General features: G+C 39.2%; 1 protein-coding gene across 1 annotated transcript in view; it reads left to right on the top strand.

The window, feature by feature from the left end:
• The window catches only part of LOC113452183 (vomeronasal type-2 receptor 26-like), a 193,539-nt gene extending 166,213 nt beyond the window's left edge, over positions 1 to 27,326 (top strand). The window contains exons 4-6 of the mRNA XM_087927653.1: positions 18,314 to 18,529; positions 19,584 to 19,710; positions 27,211 to 27,326. Of these exons, the coding sequence (XP_087783779.1) occupies positions 18,314 to 18,529; positions 19,584 to 19,710; positions 27,211 to 27,326 (459 nt within the window). The remainder of the gene's footprint in view (positions 1 to 18,313; positions 18,530 to 19,583; positions 19,711 to 27,210) is intronic.
• Positions 27,327 to 27,572: the final 246 nt, after the last annotated feature.

The following is a 27,572-nucleotide window of genomic DNA, read 5'->3' as shown; positions in this document are numbered from 1 at the left end:
ACTCTGATATTCTAGGTTCTATGTTCTCATTGATATCAAGCCATCCTATCTTCCCAACATTCATGAAAATCAAATGGCTTGATTTTTGCCTCTAGCTTTGGATCAATATTGGCTTAAGACTCAATATGCTTTTGGTAAGAAAATTAATCATTTCTTAAAAAAATATTGTTATTGCTGCTGATGGTGATAATATGAATATTTTTCTTCAGGCGGGCATTATCTGATAAGTTATCCACTGATAAGGCTAGAATTGTCCATTTTATTTTTGCCATTCAACTAGTCAACAAGAATCTATGTCCCCTGCAAAATCTCACACTTGGCTACAACATCCATAACAACTCATTGAACACACTGGCCACGTCAAAAACCTTGCTGGACATGCTCTCTACTGGAGAAGCCAAGGTTCCCAACTACGGCTGTGGAAGGAAGGACAACCTTTTGGCTCTTCTTGATGCAGCTAGAAGGGACATCTCTATCCAGATGTCAAGTTTAGTTGGCACCTACAAAATCCCAAAGGTTTGTGTGTGGATGTTTCTCTATTAGAATAATGAGTCCAGAGGAGGTGGGTAAATAATAAATCTAACTATATCTTCTTTATGGGATTTGGCGACTGCTTTTCACATAACCACCGTAGATGTCATGGCTGGGGATTGAAATCCATAGTGTGGAGGGAGGGGGCAACAGTGAAAGCAGCCATATCCTCTTAGGATACTATCCTCATTGCTCTGGCAGCTTCTGCTACACATCTGTAGGAAGTAGAATTGATACTCACCAAGGGGTAAGACAAGGGTACATACTTGCACCATTATTATTCAATCTAGTTATGAATGACTTATCAACATTAATGAAGTACTCTCAAGTACACATGTCCAAGGCACTAGATACATACAGTATATTAATACCTTATTGTACACTGACAATGATGTCATTATTATAATATTGGGTTGGGTTGCATGTGCTGTTATAAAGACTTGGCTTCAACTCCAAAAAATTGATACTGTAATTATTAATTAATTTATTAAAGTAATTATTTTTGTTAAGTATGGAAGATTTTACCAAGATCTCACTTTCTGGAGCTCCAGATATAGATATATCTTTTATCTCAGTGACAATTCTTTAAGAAAAGCAGAAAAGGCTGGCGTCTTTGAATTTTTTCAGCACTGCTCTTAAACAGGTTTCCAATTGTTTCTTGTTGTCGGCTGCGACCAGCACGTCATCAAAGTAGGGAACCACCCCTTTTGTTCCCTGGAGGAGCCTTTCCATGAGGCTTTGGAACACTCCTGGTGCAACGCTGACTCCAAACTGGAGTCGGTTGCATCGGAATGCTCCCCAGTGTGTGACAATCGTCTGCGCCTCGGCTGTCTCGGCGTCGACCGGCAGCTGCTGGTAGGCTTGTGCCAGGTCGAGCTTTGCGAAGACCCAGCCTCCCCCCAGTGAATGCAGAAGGTGCTGTACTACTGGGACGGGGTAGGCGCTTTGCTGCAGCGCATAGTTGAGGGTGGCCTTATAGTCACTGCAGATTCTTATGGAGCCATCCGGTTTGATGGGGGTGACTATGGTTGTTTCCCAGCGGGCATGGTCAATCGGCTCTAAGATCCCTTGCGTGATGAGCTTGTCTAGCTGCTCATCAATTTTGGGTTTGAGCACGAATGGCACTCACCGCGGTTTGAGGCGGATTGGGGCGATGTTTGGGTTAAGGTTGAAAGAGATAGGGGCCCCTTGGTACTTGCCTAGGGTGTCGTCGAAGACCTCCTGGAAGTCCCTCATGAGTGTCGCTTCCAAGTCTGCTTCGTCTGTGTGGTGGATGCACGTCACTTCTATTCCCAGCGGGGAAAACCATTGCAGCCCCAATAAGCTGGGGCGGTCTTTGTCTACAATCATGAGTGGCAGTACCTCGATGTGGCCTTTGAAGGTGATCTTAAAGTGCCTGATGCTGGCTACCAGGATGCAGTTTCCCTGGTAGTCTTTCAGGGTCAGCTTTTGGTCGTCCAGTTCGCGGCAGCGGATGGTTGGAACTAGGCACTTGATTGTGCGCCAAGAGACCATGGAGAGGTAGGACCCGGAGTCCACTTCCATCTCACAGGGTTGGTCTTCGATGGCTACCTCCACGTGTACCTTCCGGGTGTCAATGGTCGAGGAATGGCCGATGACAACCATCTGGTGGGTTTACTCTCGTTGCTGGGCTTTGCTGAGGCGTCGGTTTCGGCCATCGTGGCTCCATCAGCTCTTGGCTTGGCGGTCTCAGTTTCTGGGGGGGTGCCATCTCATCGTCGGGGGCTGCTGCCTCGTCACTGTGGGCTGTAGTTCCTCTTGTTCTGGCACACCTTGGCGATGTGCCTCCACTTCTCGCAATGCCGGCAGATGGTGATGAGAAAACGGCATTCGGAATGGGGGTGATCGCTGCTGCAGCTGGCGCAATGGAACCCTGACTTATGTCCCCTCCGGTCACGCCGATCGCGCTCTGCTTGGAACTGGTGGATCTCCTCTTCCTCGTCATCAGTGTCGGAGTGGGAGTCGATGTCACCGTGATGTGTGGTCGTTTCTTGGTGGCTGATTTCTGTGGGCCTCGTTGGTGCTGGGGTTGCTTCGTTGGTCACTGGTCACTCCATTGCATTCGCCTGCCTCATCCGGGCCACCGACTTGCGGGTGGCTTCGGCTGCGGTCACCTCGGCGAGGGCGTCGGCGAGAGATATGTCGCCCTTGGCCATCTGCCGGCTTTGCAACATGGGGTCTCTGAGCCCAAGGATGACTCAGTCGCGTAGGGCCTCATCCAACTCAGCAAACCCACACAGTCCCCCTAGGTCCCTCAGTTGGGCCACAAAGTCACCAATGGTTTCACCCTCACGCTGATCTCATCGGTAGAAGTCGTGCCTTCGGATGATGATAGGCACGGCAGGGGCATAATGGTGGCGAAGGATGGGCTCAAGAATACGGCTCATTTTCTCTGGCCATTGGCATCCTTGAGATTGCTGCATTCCAGGAACATCTGGAAGTGGTCGGTGTAGGATTCCCAGTCCTCGGTGGCTGGGTTGAAGGGAGCAGGTGGCGGGGTGCTGTTGGCCATCTGGCTGGTCATTTCACGCCATTTGCCATGTGCTTGGTGGTCCCTCGCCTCACGATCCCATCCTCGTTGCCAGTGTTAAACCCGGTAGATTGGTCCCGGGTAGATCAGATCGCATAGAGAGGCGAGACTCAAAGTGCACACTCAGCTCTTTATTGAATATACAGTCTGGTTCAAGACCTGTGAGCTGCTTGGCTTTATTCAGCCGGCCGATGGCTCGGCAGCCAATGGCAGTGCCTTGAATTTCCCGCGATCGGCTCGGCCAATCGCGGTAGATTCTTAGTGCTCCAATCAAAGTTGTTTAGTTAACCAATCGGATTGCGGCCCACGTGGGCCAATCAGAACTCAGGATTTGGAGAATGTTAATATAGAACAACTACTCTAATAAAAGGAGCCTTTGAGAAGATGTCTGTCTCGGAGTTATTGATTGGAATTGAGGTTTTGTGGAATGTTGACACTTACAGGTTTTGAAGCTGCCTTGTAAGGGGAGGGGGAAGCAGTTCTTGTTGCAATAGATATGTCAGTGTTCAACCAGAGTGATGTCCTTTGTTTTTTTTAAATTCATATTTTTAATGTTTTGTCTAGTTTTGCTTTTTCTTTCTTTAATTTTTTTTCTCTTGTATTTTATATTTTAATCTTCTGAATAAAATAAAAATGTAAAAAAAAGAGAAACGTATTTTGAAGAGGCTCCCCGAACATGCCATTATTTTAATTGCATCACAGTTTATCAGCAGTTGGGTTGCTTTGCAGTATTGGACTCAAGAAAGAGGATAACCCAACTGTCCAACTATAAAGAAGACAGGAGCTAAAATACAGCCCCATGAGATTTATAGAAAAAAATTCTTACAAAATTAGATGATTTAGGATCACACAGATGTGATGTGAGGGAGGGATTCGGCATAAATTCCCAGTCAGAGTTCAGGATAACTCATATATCTGTAAATTCTTCTTGTGGACACTTCAAAAGTTTCTGAGTAGTCACGGGGAGATGACTCTTTTATCTTCTTAAAATAAAAGTTTACTAAGTGATCCTATTAAAAAAATATGTCATTATGAACTCATAAGATTTATTTTCAAATTTAGCTATTGTATCCAGCTATCCACTAAAATATGATGCTTACAATAAGAAAAAGGTGGTGCTTTAACCAAAAATGTAAGATAAGGGTGTTAAGGGCCTGGAAAGAGGTGGCTCTGGTAAAGCGTTCCTTTTTTGCAAGTAGATTAAAAGTGTGAGTCTGAGCCTTTTATGCTTAATTCCCCTTTGAAGCTCCTGCACCTTGATGGGTTTATTTGTGTGCATCTACTTAAAGTGATTACCCTGTCTTCCTGCCTTAATGGTTTAATCCTGTCTCGTGACATTTTTCTTTCCTATCCTGGGGGTTAGTCTTGTCAGGGGGCAAGAAAAAGGGAGTTATCGGCTTATCTTGGAGAGTTTAATTTTAGCCTGATTCTCCAAATTTTAATGGATGTAGTGTTTCTATTGTCAGCTCTGTTAGCAGGGCTGCTCTGAATTTTTTCTTTCAGTTGGTGATTCTTGATTTTCTTAAAGGGGAAAAGGCTGGCTTGTGTTTCCTGGCACTGTTTTCTGTTTTGTGAAAATCCAAATAAATTTTTTACAAAAAAAAAAAGAAGTGTGAAAAATGTTCATAAGTCAATTTGTTCAGTGCTGTTATAACTTTGAACAGTCATTAAGTGAACTGTTTTAAGTCAAGAACTACCTGTACTGTTTGGTGTTAGAAGAATGTCAGCACTAGAGTTAAGTGTCACCAATCTAGACTAGCATCAAACTCCATAGTTCTGGTCAACCTTCCCAAGCAGTCTCTGGAAACAAGATATCACATTGAAGGACAGCAGAAGTTCAGTTACTTGGGTATTGAATTATCTTCATCAAGCACTACTTTCTGGACAAGACCTGACAGGAAGGAGCACAACTACAACAGAACAGTGTCCCAATGGGTATATCTATGGTTTGTCAAAATTTTGCTCTTTTTCCCAGTTACCCTTCTGCACATAGGGCCCCATAGAAGTTTAGATTCCTAGAAGAAAATTATTGTAAATTATAGTGATCATCATTCTAGTCTTTGAGACCTCTTCTGCTTCTATTCCAGTGAGTGCCTTTGATGTAAACATCACACTGTAGCAACATATGAAGGGATCTTGCATCAGAAGAGGATAAATGCCTCGGGTTACACCGTGTGTGGCACAATTTTAAAAGAGGCAGAGGCTGGGATCCTAAATGCACCTCTCTCCTTTCCAGGTGAAGCTGGGTATGTCTTTTTGAATCGGGAAAGCCACTGGCATTCCATCTTGTGAGACTGCTTTGAATTCCTCTAATTCTTTCTGTTGCTCTTGTTTAGAAAAAGAAAGGGGATAGATTCAGGCTTATGGTTCTGCTTCTGGTGCTACTTTGATGTCCCAGCCTTATGGATTATGGACCTCCTGATTCTGTTCTTGATGCTGCTGGTGTTCCAGCCAGTCTGTGGAAAGCTTAGAAGGAAGTGCCCGCTAAGTTTGGAGGAGGAAGATAGAACAAAGCCATGGAGTTATTACAGGCCAGGAGACCATCTCATTAATGTAGTCACCACTGCAACATCAATATCTCCTTTAACATTGGCTTTCAACGTGGCTCCTTATACACAGTCACATTCGTAAGTCATTCAGTGTGACAGAGTTGCATTCCCTCCATTTGCAGTTCTAACCCCTTCTTTCTTTCCTCATATTTTCCTCATATTGCAGGACCTGTTTAATTTCCTGAATTGTTTTGATTTCTGTGGCTTCTCTTTTTATCTTCTTTTTTTGTAAGATGTGGCAGAAAAATATCTGAAACATGTCCAGGTTATTTTCCTCTCCCAATCCAGTCTTTCATCCATCACTTGAATACCAACTTTTGTTTATAGTAATTATTGAAAGGGTTTTAGTTGCATCTGCCAAGCCCATTTCCATATTTTTATAACCACTCATTGGTATTCAAAGCCTGATCCTTACAAAAATGAAGGTTGACTTGATGTTAGAGTTTCTTCTCTGGATCACTTTTATGAAACATTGCCTTCATTTTATGATGGCTCTACTTTTAATTATTGAATGATATTGAATGCTGGTTATTGAAGAAATGAAAATTAGAAATGTTATAAATAATGATTTTACTGCATATGTGATTCTTAACCCTGGTGGAGGATTATCTTCATATTCTCAACATTCATAAAAATTAAATGGTGATAGGAGGTGCCTCTGACTGTGAATCAGTATTGCTCTAAATAGATTTTTGGAGACAAAGAGGAATACATAACATGTTTTATTGTTTCTGTTAATGATGATGACAATAACATGAATATTTTTACAGTACTACATCTACTGACCAGTCTACAATCTTCCACTACATTGTTGCCTTTCAAGTTGTAAATAGGAATCCCCAGCTTCTGCACAATCTCACACTTGGCTCCAACATCCACGACAACTATTTGAACACACTTGGCACTTCAGATATCTTGCTGGACATGCTCTCAATTGGAGAAGCAAATGTTCCCAATTACAGCTGTGGAAGGAAAGACAACATCTTGGCCCTTCTTGATGCAGCTGACAGGGACATCTCCATCCAGATGTCAACAGTAGTAGGCCCCTACAAGGTCCCACAGGTTTGTGTGCATGTTTCTCTATCTGTTAAAGGGAGTGAAATGATGGTGAGTGAGCAATAGATCCAATCATGTTTACTCTATGGAATTCAAGAGCTGTTTTTTTTATAAGGAAGATAAATAATACATACATACATACATACATACATACATACATACATACGAATAAAAATAATCTTTATGAAAATAATGGTATTTTCCTTATTTTATATAAATTTCCATTTCCCCACAAAGTACAATGTATTTTCCCAATATCACCTCTTTAAAGTATGCCTATACATTTTCTTGCAATTACACTAAAAGAGAACAAACTTAATATGGTCTCTTTTTAGATATGTTATGATATGTTGTTATTATACTCTCAAGTTGAGTTTTGTTCTCTACATAAAAGATAAGACTCCTAATCTCATCATAATACTCTCAGTATTAATAAATCAGATAAGTTAAAAAGTTATGTCATTTGGAAAATTATATCATAGCAGTAGATGACTATTAACACATTTCTTTATCAAGGTTATTTTGGTCTGAGACTGGATCTTGGCTTCCTTATTATCAAAGGGATTCACTTAAAGCAAGGACAGAAGTGAATTTACTGCTAAAACAGAAAAAATAAAGAAAATCATAGATATCTGTCTTCCATAGTCTTAGTTAGTAATTTATAAATTTATATAAGGCCAAGGTTAGCCTGATTCTTTTACATTAGATTAGATTTAGATTAGATTCAACTTTATTGTCATTGCCATGGATACAGGCAATGAAATGCAGTTAGCATCCAACCAGAAGTGCAAAACAACAGTAAAATATAAATATATGTACGCAAATATGCAAGGCATCTATGAATATGTCAGTGGAAACACAACAAAATGTATGTACACAAGCACACAAGGATAAGTGTGACTGAACATATATGAACATATACAACTGTACAAAATGTTTATGGACACATTGAATATAAGTACAAATGCACAGAGAATTATACAAAATACATCATATATTATCAAGGGAAGCATCAGCATATGTGTGGGGACAAACGAACTGAGGAGTTCAGCAAGGAAACCACTGTGTGGTAAAACCTGTTCCCTAACCTGCTGGACTTAGATTGCAGGCACCTGAACCTCCTCCCAGATGGAAGAAGAGTAAACAGTTTGTGGGCTGGATGGAAGGGGTCCTTAACAATGCTTTGGGCTTTATGCAGACATCGTTTCCTCTGAATGTCCACAATGGCAGTAAGTGGAATCCCTGTAATGCTATAATGCATTGGGCGGTTTTCACCACCCTCTGTAATGCCTTTTTTTCTTTTATAGTGCTATTTCCATACCAAACTGAGATACAGTTAGTTAAGATGCTCTCGGCTGTGCAGCGGTAGAAATTAGTCAGAATAGCTGAAGAGGCACTGGTGAGCTTTCTTAATCAGACTAGTGATGTTAATCTGCCAGGACAAGTCCTCAGAGAGGTGGATCCCCAGGAACATTCTACCATTCTCCCATTGATGTATATAAAGGAGTGTGTGTGACCATTCTTTTTCCTGAAGTCCACAATGATCTCTTTGGTCTTGTTATTATTAAGTAATAAGTTATTGTCAGCGCACCACATGGCTAGGCACTGCACCTCCTCCTTGTACTCTGAATTATTGTTATCGTTGATGAGTCCGATCACTGTAGTATCGTCTGCAAACTGGATAATGGTGTTAGAGTCATACACAGGCCTGCAGTCATAGGTGAAGAGAGAGAACAGGAAGGGGCTCAGCACACAGCCTTGGGGTATACCAGTACTTAGTGTGATAGTGGATGAAGTAGAATTATTCAACTTGACATGTTGTGGTCTATTGGTCCGTCTATTGGCGGAGAGGGGGATTTTCCCCACACACCTTGTCTGGCCACCGGGTTACTTTTTTCCACTTGTTTCTTCTTCTGCTTTTGGTTGCACACAAGGAAAGCAGCAAAAGTCTTTTTTTCTCTCCCCCAAACTCCACCAGAAATGAGTCTTTGGAACCCTGCAAGGCATCCTGCTTTAAGAGGCTGCACCAGTGCAACAAGTCTCACAAAGACTCATTTCTGGCAGAATTTGGGGGAGAAAAAGCAAGACTTCTGCTGCTTCTGCTGCTTTCCTTGCATGAAACCAAAAGTCTCTCTCTCTTTCGCTCCACCCTGAGAATGGAGCTGGAGATGGTATCCTGCGATCCCAAATAAAGAATGATCGATCGGTAGGAAAATGGGGTGGGGAATTTTCCTGCAGACTTTTGGGGGGTCTCTGGTCCACGGGATTTAAAATTATGAGTTTAGTGGTCTCTGAGGTCCAAAAGGTTGGCAACCGCTGCTCTAAAGCACTGTAAAGCAGTATATAAGTCTAAGTGCTATTGCTATATCACTTCTAGAACAAATGCAATCTTGGCATCTGAGAAGTATCTTATGAGGACTTCAACTGATGCCCTCAGAGCCTAATTGGGAATTTATGCAGTTGGTTCATTATCTAAAATCAGGGCAAATAATTATTAGTATAAAATTAAAGCTGAAAAAAAAAACCCTGACAGACCCCCAAATCTGTTTTTGTTAGAACAAATAAAATTTCATTTAAAGACCTCTTGGCTTGTACAACTGACAAATTATATTGGAACTTTGATTTCTCTGTGTTTTGTACAACTAGAGCTAAAAAGATTGATGCACAAAGAATTGAGGTTATCTAAGCAGAGAAAGATATAAGCTATCTTCAGGAAAGCTAACACACTGAAAAAGATGATTAGCTAAATTGTACCTTTGAAAATTTACCAAGTATTCCAAAGAACAGATAATTCAATATCATAGGACAGTATTTACTTTAACAATATTTGAGCAGCTGGACACAGTTTTTAAATACAGAAGATTAAATCAAGTTCCTTCTAATGATCAGAGTTGTATTTGTAGAATTCCGGAGATATAGGACATAACAGAACTATTATTTGAATGTCAAAAGTAAAACAAAGAGAGTGATCAGTATCTTGGAATGCCCATTAAATAAATATCCTATTCAGATCCTTATGTTAAAACAATACATTTCCTGTGTGGTCAGAATACAAAAAATATATATTTAATAATTCCATTTATTTGAATAAAATAGTTCAGTTGAAATGAGGATATCTGGATCTTATGACAGTAAATCATAGGGGCGATACAGAAATATGATTTTCATTCTTTAGCATTGTTCTTTTGATTTAAATTGTTTCCTTTATTCTATTTTTATCAAGGGTCTTGTTCTGCTCTTTATAGTCTGTATTGATATGGCCAAAAGACTAATCAGCAATAAATTACACTCAAACGTCTTTGACAACCATCTTGGATTTATTAAAAGGTACTATTTTGGACTTGATCTGACACCCAACTATAATACAGCATTCCTTATTGGTTTTTCAGATGAGTTTTGCAACTGGTTCAGCAGATCTTACTGAGAAAAATCAATTCCCTTTTTTCCACCGGATGGTGCCCAAAGAAGGGATCCAGTACCCAGGAATTATCCAACTTCTCCTCCATTTCAGATGGACCTTGATTGGTCTCTTTGTTTCAGACACAGAAAACGGAGACAATTTCATGAGGATTTTTGCTCCTGTGCTTGACAGGAATGGAATTTGTGTTGTTGTATCACAACGATTGTCAATGACTATAAATACAGCACCCCTCAGGGATGCCCTCTCTAAGTGGAGACAAGTCAATGTCTTTCTTCACTTCAAAGAATATGATTCTTTTGTGGACAGATTCATTTCTTTCCATTTGACACTTGAAAATTTGCCAGGACCCATTGAAGAGAAAGTCTGGATCTTCTCACCCATTGTGAAATGGGCATTTGAAAGGCACAGTCTTTTCAAATATGTCCATAGTATTTGGAACTTTAGTGTCAAAGATAAAGAAAGATCTAAGGATGATGCCTTTGAATCAGTTTTCTTTGTACCACCTCAGTTCCAAGATCAGTCTTTTTACTGTTCTTTTTCAAGGCCGTTCTTTTCTGTCAAGGGTCGAAGAAAATGCACCCAGAAAGCACCACTGGAGACCCAAGATAAAAGAAACAGCATCCCGATACCAAATGATCACCATGCCTACAGTATCATTAAGACTCTGGCTCATGCCTTGAGGTCTGCGTATTCATCCAGATCCAGGTGGATAAGGAAGGCATGCAAGGAGAGGTTGGTGGCTTCAAGGCTGCAGCCATGGCAGGTATGGGGTCCAGACAAGGATGCATCAAAGCTAGTTCCTTTGAAGAAGCAATACATATGAGAGGAAGAAGAACCTTCTCAGCTTCCTAGTGCTTACAAAAGACCAATAAGTTAGGCAAATCTAACTGCTGGGGGCACAATATTCCATAGAGAGGATATTATGATATATAAATGATAGCTAGATAAATAATTAAATAGATAAATAGATAGATAGTAAACATGATTTCTTTTTTAAAAAAGAAGCATGTATTTTAATATATTCCTGTATGTACAAGTTTGTGATCGCCATCATAGAATTTTACTTTCAAAAATTTTAAGGCAATCCAGAAAGCATCTAATCCACTCCCTCCTCTCTGCAGGAATCCTAATTAAAGGACTAGGACTGATGGCTCCCAGTCTTTGCCTTAAGACAATAATTAAAGGGGACCATGAATTGCTCTATTACAACTACCATAGTATATTATTATCAGTGAGTAGGATCCGTATATAATACTATCAGAAAAATTACAACATCTACTTAGTATCTTCCATCTATTTGTATTTATATGGGATACCATAATTTCTTCTTTTTTAAAATAATTTTTATTATAGTTTTACAAATTTTAAAAAGAAACATAAATCATGTTTACAATTTTTGCAATTCGTTGTAGCATCGGTTTTTCCCATCTTCCCTTATTCATATCTACAGTATATACACATATAGATTGTTCATATTTACCTTATACATTATCTATTATTCCTGTTGTCTATCCAAGCACACAATTTCTCCCAGACCGCATAGAATTCTTTTTGGTCCTTCTCTTGCAACTCCATAGTAAGCTTATTCATTTCTGCACAATCCATAATTTTGTTTAATTAACATATTGTCCATGGGATTATCCACCAGCTTCCAATTTTGAGCATAAGCTATTCTCGCTGCTGTCAGAATCTGCATTTATAAGATATTCAATTTCTTTTTTATATTTGCCTCTAATAATCCCTAATAAAAACATTTCGGGTTTGAGTTCGATTTTTTAATTTGTTATTTCTTGCAGGCAAATTTTAATTTTATTCCAGATTTTTTTGACTTTGGGGCACAACCACCACATATGAAAGAAGGTACCAGTTGTTAGTTTACACTTTCAACATATTGGACTCAAATTGGATATATCTTGGCCAATCTCGAGGGTGCTAGATGCCAACAATAAAACATTTTGTAAAGATTTTCCCTATATGTAGCTGCCATTGTTAGTTTATAATTTCTCTTCCAAAGTCTTTCCCAATCCTCTAATTGAATGTTATATCCAAAAATTTTCATCCATACAATCATTGTCTGTTTTACTACCTCCTCTTCTGTATCAAATTTTAGGAGTTAGCTGTAAATTTTGGATATTCATTTTTCTTCTGGTCTTAATAAAATGTTATCGAGCTGTTGGGGGCTTAATTCTATACCAAATTCTTCCTTATCTTTTTCATATTTTGTTTGCACCTGGAAGTAGGGCCACCAATCTAATCTGATTCCTTCTTCCTTCAATTTTTGATTTATTTTTAGGTTCCCCTGTTTATCCAATAATTGGTTGTACCTGATCATTTTAGAAATATCCATGGTATTTGGATTGAACATTGCTTCCATAGTTGAAAGCCAACTCAGTATCTTAATATAATGTTTTAATTAAATTTCACGCCAGATCTCTATTAGTGCCTCCCTAACATGTGAGTATGTCTTTTGGTTTCTCTCCAATAGAATGCCGTGCTATCCAACTTATAGGTCATGTCCCTCTAATGTTAGTATTCTCCTATTTCTTAAAGATATCCAGTCTCTAATCCAGGTTAATGTTGCCGCCTGTTGATATAACTCCCAATCAGGGAGTCTGAAACCACCTCTGTATCTATTATCCTGCAATAGTTTTAGTCTAATTCTAGGCTTTTTACCTTTCCATATAAATTTCATTACCATCTTTTTTAGTACCCCATAGAATTTTTTATTTAACTTTACTGGCACAGTCTGGAATATCTTGGTAGCAAGTTCATCTTTATTGCAGCAATCCTTCCTACTAAGGAGAGCTGCAATTTTCCCCATATTTCCAAATCCTTCTTTGTTTGGTTAATTAACCTATCATAATTATCTTCTTTTAAGGATGAACATTTTGCTGATAACCAAGTACCCAATATTTAATTTAAGTTAAAATATTTAATTTTATTTGTAATTTGAAGTTACGTTTCTTTTTCTAATTCTTTTTTTTTTGATGGTCTAAAAGATTTTAACTAACATTTTAGTTTTAGTTTTATTAATTTTAAGACCCACTACTCTACCATTTATTTCCATTTATTACCTCTATTTCATTTAGCAATATTTTCCCAACCTCATTCGGATTTTCTACAAAAAAATACCATATTGTCAGCAAATGCTTGTTTTTTATACTCTTCCTTTTTTTCTCTTAGTGCCTGTATTTTCTTCTTTATTTCTAGTTTGATTTAATAAAACCTCTATTGCAAGTATAAATATCAGAGTTGAGATCAGACATCCTTGTCTCACTCCTTTAGCTATGTGAAATTTTGCTGTGAAGTCCCCATTGACCATTCTGATTTGAATAAATTTCCTTTATCATTTCTACAAAATTTAGTCCAAATTTCATCTCTGTCATCTGATGCAAAAAGAATTCCCCATTTAAATTGTCAAATGCTTTCTGTGCATCCAGAAAAACCAGTGCTACTGGTTTTTCTGGATGCGCTTCATAATATTCCAAAATATTTGTTACTATCCTGGTGTTATTCCTAATTTGTCTTTTTTGGGAGGAAACCATTTTGATCTGGATGTATTACTTCATTCAAAACTTTTTTTCAATCTGTCTGCCATGATGGTCATAAGTATTTTATAATAAGCAACTAGCAATGAGGTTGGTTTGCAATTCTGAGTTTGGGAGTGGTCCGTACCTTCTTTCACTATCAGTGATATATATGTTTCTCTCCATGACTTTGGTAGTTTTGTGTTTAATAATGCTTCGTTGTACAATTCTAACAGCAATGGTTGCATTGTTTCTCGCAAGGCTTCATAGAAATCTCCTGGAATCCCATCTGGACCTGGCGTTTTATTGTTTTTCTGTTCAGTAATTGCTTTTTCTAATTCTATCTGTGTTATTTCCTTATCTAAAAGTTCTTTGTTTTCTTCTGAAATTTGTTCTACCTTATCCCTCTCGATTTGATCCCATCTGTATAGATTTTCATAATATTTTTGTACAATATGTTTTTTTTCCCTCCGGGAGATTTGGGGGGATCCCATTTTCAATATAATTATTGAATTAATTTCTTTTCCCTTTCCTTTTTTAATTTATAAACTAGCCATCTTCCTGCCTTACTTGCTTGTTCAAAGAAATTTTGCCTAACCAATTTTATTTTTTTTTGGCATAGTCCTCCTGGTTTAACAAATTCAATTTATGTTAAACTAAATCCCTTTCTTTTCTAATTTTATCAATTTGCGGTTTTTCTTGCAGGGTTATATCCAATCTTTTTAATTTTTCCTGTAGTTCATTTTGTTGTTTCCATTTCTTTTTATTTCTTTAACTACATATGCTTTTGTAATCCCTCTTACATAAGCAGGATACTTTAAGACATAAGAATTTTATTTGTCATTACACTCGCAAGCGGGTGCAACGAAATGAGGTGCTCTTCCACAAGTAAAACTGGACAACACCATTGAAAGAAAAATAAAATTAAACACAACAGACCATACAATAATCTCTATACAATTTAAAAATGTAAATACCCCATTACTCTCAGCCATTAAATTCCACAAAATCTTATGACCCTGCATTCAAACTCAAAACTGCACTTGGATAAAAACTGTTCTTAAATCTAGTCGTCCTTGTTCTTAATACCCTGAATCTCCTTCTTGATGGTAATAGTTCAAAGAGCTGATGTCCCGGATGAGAGGAGTCATTCAATATATTAAATATCTTCCTCTTACATCTATTCCTATACCGTTCTTCCAAAGAGGGGAGTGAGCAGCCAATGATGTTTTGGGCCATCTTAATCACCCTCTGAATTGCCTTTTTTTCTGCCACTGTGCAGCTCGAGAACCATACACAGAGACAGTAGGATAATATACTCTCAATTGAACTCCGATAGAAGGTAGTCAGTAGACTCTCAGCCAGTTGTTGTTTCCTAAGAATCCTTAGTAAATACAACCGTTGTTGTGCCTTCTTAATTAAAGCAGCGGTGTTTGCACTCCAAGTCAGGTCATTTTTAATGATGGTCCCGAGATATTTACATTCAACCACCTGTTCCACACGAACTCCCTCTATATACAGTGGCTGAATGTCTGCTCTTTTTTCCTATAGTCCACTATAACCTCCTTGGTCTTCTTAATGTTAAATAGAAGATTATTATTTTTGCACCAGTGGGATAGCTGTAATACCTCATCCCGATATGCAGACTCATCATCCCCAGAAATAAGTCCTACAAGTGTAGTATCGTCTGCAAATTTTATTATCTTATTGTTGGGATGTTTATTTGTGCAATCAGATGAATAAATGGAGAACAGTAGTGGACTAAGGACACAACCTTGCGGAGTGCCAATGCTAAGTGTCTTGACAGTAGAAATATAATCATTCAGTTTAACTCTTTGTGGACGATTTGTTAAAAAATCCAATATCCATAAACAAATAGAATCTGGAAAATCTAGATCTTTGAGCTTGGCTATTAATCTGTGCGGTATGATGGTATTGAAAGCAGAACTAAAATCTGCGAACAACATTCTTACATAATTCCCTGGTGTTTCCAAATGGGATAAGGCCATGTGAAGCACAGTAATAATTGCATCCTCGGTTGATCTATTTTCTTTGTAAGCAAACTGAAGCCTATCAAAGGAATCAGGAAGGCAGGAGATAATATAATTTCGAACTAGCTTCTCAAAGCACTTCATTAAGATAGAAGTTAGTGCCACCGCCTATAGTCGCTAGGACCATTTGTGGGCAACTTTTTAGGCAGTGGAACGATGGTGGAAGCCTTGAGACACACAGGAACCACACTTTGTGTCAAGGATCGATTAAAAATTTCAGTCCACACCCCAGCTAGCTGATCAGCACAATCTTTTACCACACGACCAGGAATTGAGTCGGGCCCAGCTGACTTTCTGGAATTAACCGCCTTCATTGTCTGCCTCACATCCTGCTCATTCACAATGCAGGGGAGGCTCTGCTGAGTAAATGATGGCATAGGGACAGTTTCAGTTTGATGGATCTCAAATCGAGCAAAAAAATTGTTCAACTCCTCAACCACCACCGCACTACCATCCAAAGAGACCTTTTTTTGCTTTATAGTTCATTAGTTGTTGAACCCCCTGCCAAACCTGCCTCATGTTATTACTGAGAAAGCAGTCTTCAATTCTCCTCTTATATTCGGCCTTAGCTTGCTTAATACCTCTCTTCAAGTTTGTTCTTGCAGCACTATAATCTAGATCATTCCCAGACTTAAAAGCCTTATTTTTTGCATACAACAAGCGTCTAACCTTCCCGGTCATCCAAGGTTTTTCATTAGGATACACCTGGATTCGTTTATCCACCGTGACAGTATCAATACAGTGTGCCATATACCCTAGCACTGCAGCCGTGTGTTCATTGAGATCAGGATGATCAAAAACTTCCCAGTTTGTGCGTTCGAAGCAGTCCTTTAGCTGCTCCATTGCTCCCTCTGGCCAGCTTTTCACCGTCTTGACTACTGACCCCACCTGTTTTCTCAGAGGAATATACTCCGGGGCTAAAAACAGGGACAAGTGATCTGACTGGCCCAGATGTGGTAGTTGTAATACCCTGTATCCATTTACAATATTCGTGTAGACCTTATCCAAGGTGTTCGATCCCTAGTTGCACACCTTATATGTTGATAGAATTTAGGAGGACCACACGAAGATCTACATGATTAAAATCTCCTGCAATAATGAATACAGCATCTGGAAATTTGCTTTGCAAGTTGCCAATTTCATCACCCAGGTAGTCCAGAGCCAAATCTGCATTTGTGTCTGGCGGAATGTAAACAGCAAGAATAATAACAATGCTGAATTCCCGTGGAAGGTAGAAGCGTCTGCATCTAACAGACAGATATTCCAGCTCCAAAGAGCAGTGACGTGTTATAACCTCTGAGTTTTTACACCAAGTCTCTTTAACAAACATACACACTCCACCTCCTCTACACTTCCCCACATTTCTGTCTCTGTCCAGACGATGTAATAAAAAACCGTCCATCTCAATAACAATGTCTGGAATAGTGGGATCCAACCAGGTTTCGGTGATTAGCAACACACAACAGCTTTTCACGAACTTACTTGAAGAGACCTGTAGCCTTAAATCATCCATCTTATTTACCACGGATCTAGCATTAGTCAGAAAGAGGCTTGGGAGCGGTAGCCGCTTCGTTTGTTTTTGCAGCCTGTACAAAACACCAGCCCTGCAGCCTCTTTTCTTTACTTTAATTTTACTTTAATTTACTTTAATTTCTTAAGCGCTAATTGCTACAATGCAGATATTTTTTTACTACTAGATTACATTTATGCATTTCCTTCTATCAAGAAATTGATATTTGAAATTAATATTTTTGAATAGGCTTCAAAAGAGCTTTGCTTATGAGTTGGTATAAATCCTTTATTTAAAAAAATCATGATTTGTCATATTTGTCTGTATGTAGCAGAACAGATGATCAATGGATTGGGCTAATATGTTCATGATTACTCGATTTTATGTAGAACATTGAAAAAAATTGAATACAATTTTACAAATAGATTTTATCCACTTAATTATCACACCATCCAGTTCTTGACTAACTAAATTCCTACTCAGGAGGAAGTTTTTAATAATTCACTACAATCAAATTATATCTGAAGCATTCCCACAATCTATTAAGGAAGTTTAATAATATGTGGGAATGACATTGGTGATGAAGGAAGGGATGCTGCTCAGGAATGATAAGAGGTGGGGAGACGATAGCTGCATAAAGGGTAGACAAAGAAACTTGGAAAGGATCCTCCCTTCAGTTTTCAGACTTAAAAATGAGTTGTTGGGAGATAAGCACTTTCATTCTTGTGAGGTTCTGTTAATGTAGCCTTATGATAAAGTAGAATTAGCTCATGTGGTGTACCTAAGAGAAGATTAGCTTGACCAATTACTTAATGACAAGTCCATGCTTTGTAGCAATCACCTTGTTCTTTTCAAGTAGTTTATGAATAACTTCTCTGTTTGTTTGTTTGTTGTTTGTAACCTGCTCTAGGATTTTCCTTATAATTGAACATTTTTACCAATTATTTATTTTGTCAATCTACTGCATCTTTTGAAGATATTGATACATTTTAATTCTCCCATCTAGGCATAATTACAAGTTAGACAACTGTAGAAGGAAGTTTCAAATATGAAAGAACCACGTGGGATTAAAAAACAAAGTCTTCTTATTTTAAATTCCTGTATGTTTCTATTTTAGTTCCATCCCTTTCTGGAGAAGAATGAGTTTTGCAATCTTTCCGGCTATAAAATGTACTTGGACCAAACTGGAGAAGTTAAGGCAGATCTGGACATTATGAGCTGTGTTTTTCTCCCCAATGAGGAACCCATCCATGAGCAACTAGGGAGTTTTGAAAGGCAGAGACTTACTATCAGGGAAGATGCCCTTTCACGGTTAAAGTTGCTCAACAAGGTGGTGAAAATATTGGAGACTATTCTTTATTTGCCAAAGCCTTTATGGGCCACTTGGGATAAGTTGAGTCACCAAAGAGGATGAGCTTCACTAAGAGTTGAATGTGGAGGGTACAATCCTTATAGATTTTTTTTTTAATGGCTTGGGAGACTTCAGTAGCATTGACCAATATGTCCTTCAGTTCTGGAGAGAGGTACAGTCCATCCAAGTCATGGTTGTCCCAAAGGTGCTTTTTCAGGAGGCAACTGGACTTTCTTGTTTTTTTTCTGATGAAGATGTTTCGCTTCTCATCCAAGAAGCTCCTTAAGATCTGATGAGACACAGTGGGGAATGGAAGGGTTTATATTCATCCTTTTTTCTTCATCCTTTTAGAGGGTTATTGAAGCACTTGGAGGTTTATCTGCTTTTTTTTTCTTTGAGTACCTTTTGGAGGATTGAGAATCTCTACAGACTTTTAACAATAGTAATAGCAATAGCACTTAGACTCAGGGGTAGGATTCAGCTGGTGTCACAACCAGTTTGGTACTTACACTTTGCCTGAGCTGCATCTCAACTCATTACAATACTAGAAACTTAGTAGTAATTTTTATCAGCATGGCAGCCATATAAATTTAGCAAATAAATGTACAAATACACAAAGAAAGTCACTTTTAATGTTGACAGCATTAATTTGCATTGAATTTTTCCTTTGTAATCTAAACTGGGATAATTATATATTAACTGGGATAACTGGGAGGTGATTTTTGATCAAGTTTTCAAAGTGGAGCAGCTTGGCAATGTATGTCAGTCTAGAAATAACTATTCTAGAACCTAACTGGTAAGAAATTACTTTTTTCATCACAGTTTTTTTTTCTATTTTAATAAATACAATACAACAATATTTAATAAATCTTTTAAAATACGTTTAATTATAAAATTTCAGCAAGTGATATGAGCCTATCCAGTTGGGTGGTATTTTGCACTGAAGCCCAAAGACTATTTGACTCGTCTATCTCAATTTTCTGTGGATAGTGAGTCCCAACATCTTTTCTTTGGTGTTCCTTGTTTTTCTGCTTAGTCTCTGCCTCAGTCCAAATGTGTGCAAAATTGTCGTCCTGGATTTGTCAGGAGGGCTCGAGAAGGAGAGCCAGTTTGCTGCTATGATTGCGTTCCTTGTCCAGAGGGGACCATCTCCACTCAGGAAGGTGGGTGACACTGGAAATCTTGTAGAAATGAACTAATCCAAAGCACTTTGATGACAGTGCATGTTAAAAGATGTGCTGAAGTTCAGCTGTTCTCCTATCAATTATCAAAATGCCCAATTTTTTTAATTATGGGAAAAATATCAAACAGATCTTGAGAGCAGGGCTGAGAAGAGATGGGAAATTGTGGCAGAATGGGCAAGTTTTACCTCAGCCAGTGAAAACGTTTCTTCTGCTTTTTATTTTTTTTATGGATCCTTCTATATTTACTTTCCTAGGAACATTAGGGGACTTTGAAAATTGAGGAACTTTCTCAAGTCGACCTCCTGAAAATATTATTGCAATGCATTCTACATGAGTCTTTTCTTAAAGATTACTAGGAAGGTATCAGTGGTCCACAGTGAAGTGGTCTGGACGCATATGGGTGTACCTCATTACACCTATATTACCACAGGTCCAAGTAGCCATTCCAGACTATTAGCAGGATGAATGTCAGGATTCCGGCAATTGCCCTAATTGAATCATGACCCTCGAGCCAAGCTTCAAAAGAAACCAAAAGAGTTATTAGGAGCAACATGTCCAGCATTAACCTGTATGAAGCCAACTCTGGCATCCGTAATTTACAGTCTGTTTCTCCCCTCCTCCCAGGATGTGTCATAAATCACATTCTCCAATTAAGGGTTTTGCAGGCAGAAGGTCCTGTAGCTTATCTACAATTGTTCTCTGTCAGCCAACTAGATTTTCTGAGACAGACATCCTCTGAGTTCAGCATATTAAAAAGCTTCATGTGGCAGTACTCAGGATGTCTGCCTAGAAAGATTAACTAACTTATTAATTAGTTTAATAATCTAGGTTGCTGTGAAGGTTCTGCACATTACATGGAAAAATTTTCACCCCATAGTTCATAGATCTTACCTATGTGTTTTTTAAGAAAATGATATTGGTCCCTGTATCAGCTGTTTTCCCAAGAAATATTTCTTGAAAGGTGAAAGTGAAGAATCTTATCGAAATATTGTTTTTGGTTTTATCAGATATGGAAGAATGCACCAAATGTCCAGATGATAAATATCCAAATGAGAACCGAGTCCAATGTATCCCCAAAAGAATAACCTTCTTGTCTTATGAAGAACATCTGGGATTTATCCTGGTCTCTTTGGCCCTATCTCTGTTCCTAACCACAGCTCTTCTTTTAATTATATTCATTAAATACCGACAAACTCCCATTGTGAAAGCCAACAATCGGGACCTCTCTTACATTCTCCTGGTCTCCCACCTATTTTGTCTCTTATCCCCTTTTCTCTTTATTGGTCAACCAAGGAAAACTACTTGCCTTCTGCAACAAACAGTGTTCAGCATCATCTTCTCAGTTGCCATTTCAGCTCTCTTGGCCAAAAGCATCACAGTGGTGCTGGCTTTCATGGCCACAAAACCAGGCAATCGAGTGAGGAGATGGTTGGGGAAGAGCTTGGCCAATGCCATCATCCTTTTTTGTTCTGCAGTCCAAATTATCATCTGCTCCATCTGGCAGGGAGTTTCTCCACCATTCCCTGACATTGACTTCCACTCCCAGCCTGGAGAGATAACCCTGCAATGCAACGAAGGGACTGTTATAATGTTCTACATCACCCTCAGCTACATGGGCTTCTTGGCTGCCATCTGCTTCATGGTGGCTTTCCTGGCCAGGAATCTGCCTGGTGCCTTCAACGAAGCCAAACTCATCACCTTCAGCATGCTGGTCTTCTGCAGTGTCTGGGTGACTTTTGTGCCCACCTATCTGAGCACCAAAGGGAAATATATGGTAGCTGTTCAGGTCTTCTCCATTTTGGCTTCCAATGCTGGGCTACTGGGCTGTATCTTTATCCCCAAGTGCTGCATTATCCTTCTGAGGCCAGACCTAAATACAAAGGAGCAGCTTACAACCAGAAGAAATATAAACATTTGTCAGAGGAATTTCAAGTCTCAGCAATATTCCAACAGGCCATACGTAGAAAGTGGTCCAAGTTGTTCTCCATACATGAGTGGCCCAACAATTTTGCCTCGAAAAATTAAAGGGCAGCTTGAAGTGTCCCCAGTGTTTATCCAGTGAAATTTGGAGATGTCCACAGAGCTCTGTTGAACCCTCAAAGGAGCTTATCTGTCATCTGCCCTTAGCCTACTTGTGGCCTGAGATACTACATTCAGGTTTTTGAAATATGACATTTGTGCATCGAGAGTCCTGTAATATGACAGAAACATAGCAGAGATATTTACAACAGAGACTTATGAACGTTGAAAACGAGGGGAATTTGTTAGGAAAGTTCCCAATTAAAATCTAAGGAAGGGTTTTATTATTAAGAATACTAACTTTGCTGTTCTTTAACCTGTTAACTAGTTTTTCTTTCATATATGTAATGTGTGAAAGGTCAATTGGATTGTAAATAGATGTACTAGCTTATTGTCAGCTTTGGAAGTCACATTAGTACTGGACGCTTCCACACTGCTACATTCTTGAGCCTGGAAAAATGGGAGTGGGGAATTTCTTGGAGCGTATATGGTTAGACATAATAGCATTCTTCTTTTAAGTCAAGGTCATGTTATTTCTGCCCCTGGCTGAGGAGTGGTTGAGGGGACATCTCAAGTTGGGATGGATGGTAATTGGGGCATGTGATGCAATGAAGGGTGCAGGAGATGGATTTGTAATGTTTTACTTATTGAAGGGAAACCCAGAACTTTCTGATTCAGGATTTCCAAGTTTTGCCAGTTTACTACTCTAATAAAAGGAGCCTTTAAGAAGAGGTCTGTCTCGGAGTTATTGATTGGAGTTGAAGTTTATCTGGAATGGTGATGCTTATAGGTTTTGAACCTGTTTTGCAAGGGGTGGGGGAAGCTATTCCTGTTGCAATAGACATGTCAGTGCTCAACCAGAGGGATTTTCTTTGCATTTTTAATTCATACTTTTAATGTTTTGTATAGTTTTGTTTTTTCCCTCTTTAATTTCTTTTTCTTCTGCATTTTAATCTTTTGAATAAAATTAAAATGCAAAAAAAGAGAAACATATTTGGTGGAGGCTCTCTAAACATCTCATTATTTTAGTTGCATCATACTGCACTTGGGGTTCTTTGCAGTATTGGATTCAAGAAAGAGGATAACCCAACTGTCCAACTATAAAGAAGACAGGAGCTAAAATACAGCCCCATGAGATTTATAGAAAAGAATTCTTACAAAATTAGATGATTTCGGATCACACATATGTGATGTGAGGGAGGGATTCAGCATAAACTCCCAGTCAGAGGTCAGGATAAGTCATATATCTATAAATTCTTCTTGTGGACACTTCAACAAGGAGATGACTCTATCCTTTTCCAGAAGACTTTCTTTTATCTTCTTAAAATGGAGGTTTACTAAGAGATCCTATCCACAAAAATATGACATCCTAAACTTATAAGATTTATTTTCAAATTTAGCTATTTTATCCAACTATCCATTAAAATTTGATGCTTACAATAAGAAAAAGGAAGTGCTTTATTCAAAAATATAGGGTGTTAAAGACTTGAATGACACTAGCTTTGGTTCATTCAAGGCAGTTCTGATGTGAAAAAGAATGAAAAAATGGGCATTAACAATGTGCATTAATGTGATTAGTTTCATTGAAAACCAAAGAAAAGTAAAATCATTATAAAGATGGCGGTTGTTATGAAGAAGCAAGTGACTTCTCCTGCAGATAGAAAGTTGGGCATAGGGAGTGTGTATCTGGTCATTCTGTCAGTCATCGAACCTCTTCCTATTTATCGCTACCGCATGAGAAAGAGGTTGCAGGACATTGTGAACATGTTTGTCAGATTTTGTAGATAGCCAATGTGGTCCCAATCTGGGAGATGTCTCTCTCAATCCCTTCAAGGATAATGTCATGCCCTTGGTAGAGTCAGACTCTGAGGGAGAGGAGGAACAGCTGACAGGGAGTGGAGGTGTGGCTCTGGCGGTTGTGGAGGAGATTGGGGAAGGGCAGAGCTGGCTGGGCAGTCAGAGGACGAACCAGGCTCATCCCCTCTGCATCCTAGGACATGCAGGGAGGAATGGAGAAGGAAACAGCTTGGCTTATGAGAGAGGAAGTGGCCATGATTCTCCTCACTGGTTGCAGCTGGGGAGACTAGCATATAAGAGAGATGATTACAACACAGCATTGCTAGAAGCAATGCTGACTTCGGTCTGACTTAAGCGTAGTATACAAAATTATCCATTGCAATGCCCTACCTGTTAGGAATCTGTCCACCAATTAGATGGGTTGGCAATATATAAACCAACAATGTATGTTTGTAACTTTAAGACAAAATCACTGTATTGATTTATACTATATTCTGATTGGTTGATTATATTGCAAATTACCATAAGAGGGAGCTAGAGATCATAGCTTGCTCTCTCTGACATTCTGTCTCTCTGACATTCTGTTGCTATCTAAGGTTTTCTGTTGTATTTATTCAGTGCTTATACTTTGATATTTTTGTTTATTGTAAATGACAAAGGCAACTGGTCAGAAGACTTTGTAATTGGATATTCTTTGGACTGTAAAATGTATATGACCTGGACTGTTTATTGGGCTGTGCCATTCCTTAAAGTAAACTTTAACTCAATTTAGTGTATCTCTATGTGGCTGAATAATTATTCATAACTACTCTCATAAATGTTTCCATGTGTATATCCTTGTTACTCAAAGGTTATTCTGTACATATCATAACACTACCCATCAATGACTATTTCAACTTCAACCACAACAATACACGAGCACATAATAGATACAAACTCAAGGTAAACCTCACCAAACTCACTTGCAGGAAATACAACTGTAGCAACAGAATGGTCAATGCCTTGAACCCACTACCTGACTCTGGTTTTTTCCCCCAAACTCCAAAAACTTTAGCCTTAGACTGTCTATTGTTGACCTCACTCCATTCCTAAGAGATCTTTAAGGGGCATGCAGAAGCTCACCCATGTTCCTACAGTCCCTGTCCTAATGCTCCCTTTTATTCTTATCCATTTTATGTATTAATAATCATGTTTATACTTATATCTGTTATCTAATACATGCTTGACAAATAAATACATAAATACATACATACATACATACATACATACATACATACATACATACATACATAATAAGTCTTTATTGATTAGCCCTTGGGCCACATCAAAATGCGAAGTTCCAGCAACAATTTGCCACCAAAATTCAATAAAAGCAATTCAGAATGAAATTTGATAAAATGAAGAAATAAAATAAAAAGGAGCTAGAGATCCTGGTTGACCTTTTAGATAGTAAAAAGGATGCACTTTCCAGTAGTGGTGGGATGCTCTCCTGGATATACAAGAGTATCATTATTTACTCCATCTAATACATTTCAGTTGTACTAGTGCTTTTATTCTATATGGTTGTCTTTTGGATTCAAAGAAGACATTCTGCTGTGAAGTTCATCAATGGAAACTTTCTCCACAGGTTTCTGGTTGTGTGAGACCCTGTTTCTGATGTTGGGATCATGGGGTCAGATGGGATTGTTGCTAGTATACCAGCCTCTCTGGTGTGCAGCAAGCTCCCTGCCTGAGCTCCTGGAGGCCATCTTGGGGCTGGCAGGTGGAGTTCCCCATACTTATGGTTCTGAAGGACTTCAATCTGTCATCTTTGGGTGTGTCCTTGGAAGCAGCCCAGGTGTTCATGGCCATCATGGTGGCCATGGGCCTATCCCAGATTATTATGGGATAAATATTACTCTAGTTGGGAGAGTAGTCTTGGGGGATTTAAGATTATTTAACTTGTCATGGTCAGATCACATCTTGGTATCCTTGAGGCTCTGTTAAGCTGCTCCCTCCACAGGGAGGTCCAACCCATTTTGATGGTCCAGTCCCCTAACAACTGATAGAGCCTAATGGCTTCCCAATGGAACTGGGGGATCTTGCTGCAAAGTCCTGAGGAAACTGCGGTGGTGGCCTGGAATTTAAAAGCGGCCATGACTTTGGATAGGGTCATGTCTATGCAGCCTTTCTTGACTCATCATTCCTGACCCTCCCTATGGTTCAGCTGGAGGAAGACAAGGGATGACTTTGACTAGACCCAACTTAGAGCCACTATCATGGCACTAAGAGCAGTGAAATAGCAGTATTTCTCTGCTCTTATTATTTTTTCAGCATGCCACCTACCAGCCTTGTTTCAGGTTGCCTGTTCCTTCCTGGGTTAGGGGAGGCTCAGGAGATCTTTTACAAGGCTGGGCAGAGAAGCTTATTCAGCACTTGATGGACAAAGTTGCTCAGGTCCATTCCCTGTTAGATCCCATGGATGGTGATAGTCCATGCAAGATGCCTGGGGAGAGATCTTGTCCTGTTATCTGGGAATAATTTGATCCTGTTGGCCCTGGTAAAGTGGACAGGACCCTTGATGCTGTCAGCACCACCACCTGTCAGTTAGATCCTTGTCCCTCCTGGGTGGTGAAAGCCTCCAGGATGGTGAGTAGCAGGTAGTCCAGGCAGTGATTAATACATCACTGGAGGAGGGGACATTTCCCTTTTAAGGAAGCCTGATAGCAGTGTTCCAATATTTGAGGGGTGGTGGTGTCAAACTACTTTCCAAAGCATCTGAAGGCCAGACAAGGAGTAATGGATGATAACTGAACAAGGAGAGATTCAACCTGGCATTTTTCTGACAATGAGAACAATCAACTTATGGAACAGAAGTGGCCTTCAGAAGTTGTGGGTGCTTCATCACTTGAGATTTTCAAAAAGAGATTGGACTGCCATTTGTCAGAAATGGGGTCTCCTTCTTGGGTGGGGTGGGGGGGGGTTGGACCAAATGATCTACAAGATCCCTTCCAAATCTGTTAATCTGTAATCTGTAACTCAGTTTCCACCTTTGCCAGCTTCACCCTCTCCTTCAGATTCCAGTCAATTATCTCCCAAAACTCTTCACACATACTTTTCCATTGTTAATTTTCTGTTAAGCTGACTATTATGGAGTCCATTAGCCTGGCTTGATCTTTCAAGAATCAACTGTTCCCTACTACCCCACTCTTTGTCCCTTGCCATATCCCTCGCCTCAGTTTCTTTTCTCTCTTTCAATCTTCCCAATTATATGTCCAACCCAATCATCTGCTAGAATCATATTTCTGCCTGTCAATCACTGCCTTAGAACTGGAATCCCAAATTTTCACATTTCATACAGTTAAAAGAAACATTTTCCCACATCTTACTTCAGAAGCAGGGACCCTACTCTTAACTTTAGACATGTTTCAAAGGTACTGATTGATCCCTTGGCATTACAAGACAGTCAGCACTAGAGTTCCATCAACCAAGAGTGGCATCAAACTCTGTGGTATCTTCCCCCACAGTCTCTGGAGACAAGAGACCATGCTGAAAAACAAAGATATTGAATTATCTACTTCAGCTTCACTTTCTGGACATGTTCTGACAAGAAGGAACACAGTCACTGCAGAACAGTGCCCCCAGGGGATATCTGTGATTTTTCTTTATTATTTTTTTTTCAAGTTACTCCTCTGCAAATGGAGCCCCTTGAAGAAGTTCAGGATTCCCAGAAGAGAAGTTTCATCAACCTGGTCTTTGAGCTATCTTCTGCTACTAATCCAGTGATTGTTTCGATGTAAACACCAGACTGAAGCAATACGGAAGGGATCTTGTGTCAGAAAAGGTTAAATGCTACAATAACCCTCTCTTTGCAACATGTTTTGGGACTGGTAGGAGCTGTGCTCTTGAATGTACTTTCTCTCCTTTCCAGATGAAGCTTGGTTTGTCTCTGTCCCATTCAGGAAAGCCACCGGCATTTTCATCTCCTGAGAATCATTTAGATTCTTCTAATGTTTCTTGTTCTTATTCAGAAAAAGCAAAGGGAT

Source organism: Pseudonaja textilis, chromosome 2 (genome assembly GCF_049901715.1).
Source record: "Pseudonaja textilis isolate UNSWEBS1 chromosome 2, rPseTex1.2, whole genome shotgun sequence".
Lineage (NCBI taxonomy): Eukaryota > Metazoa > Chordata > Lepidosauria > Squamata > Elapidae > Pseudonaja > Pseudonaja textilis.
Note: the sequence above shows the minus strand (reverse complement) of the source record. Positions and strands in the feature narration are given on the sequence as shown.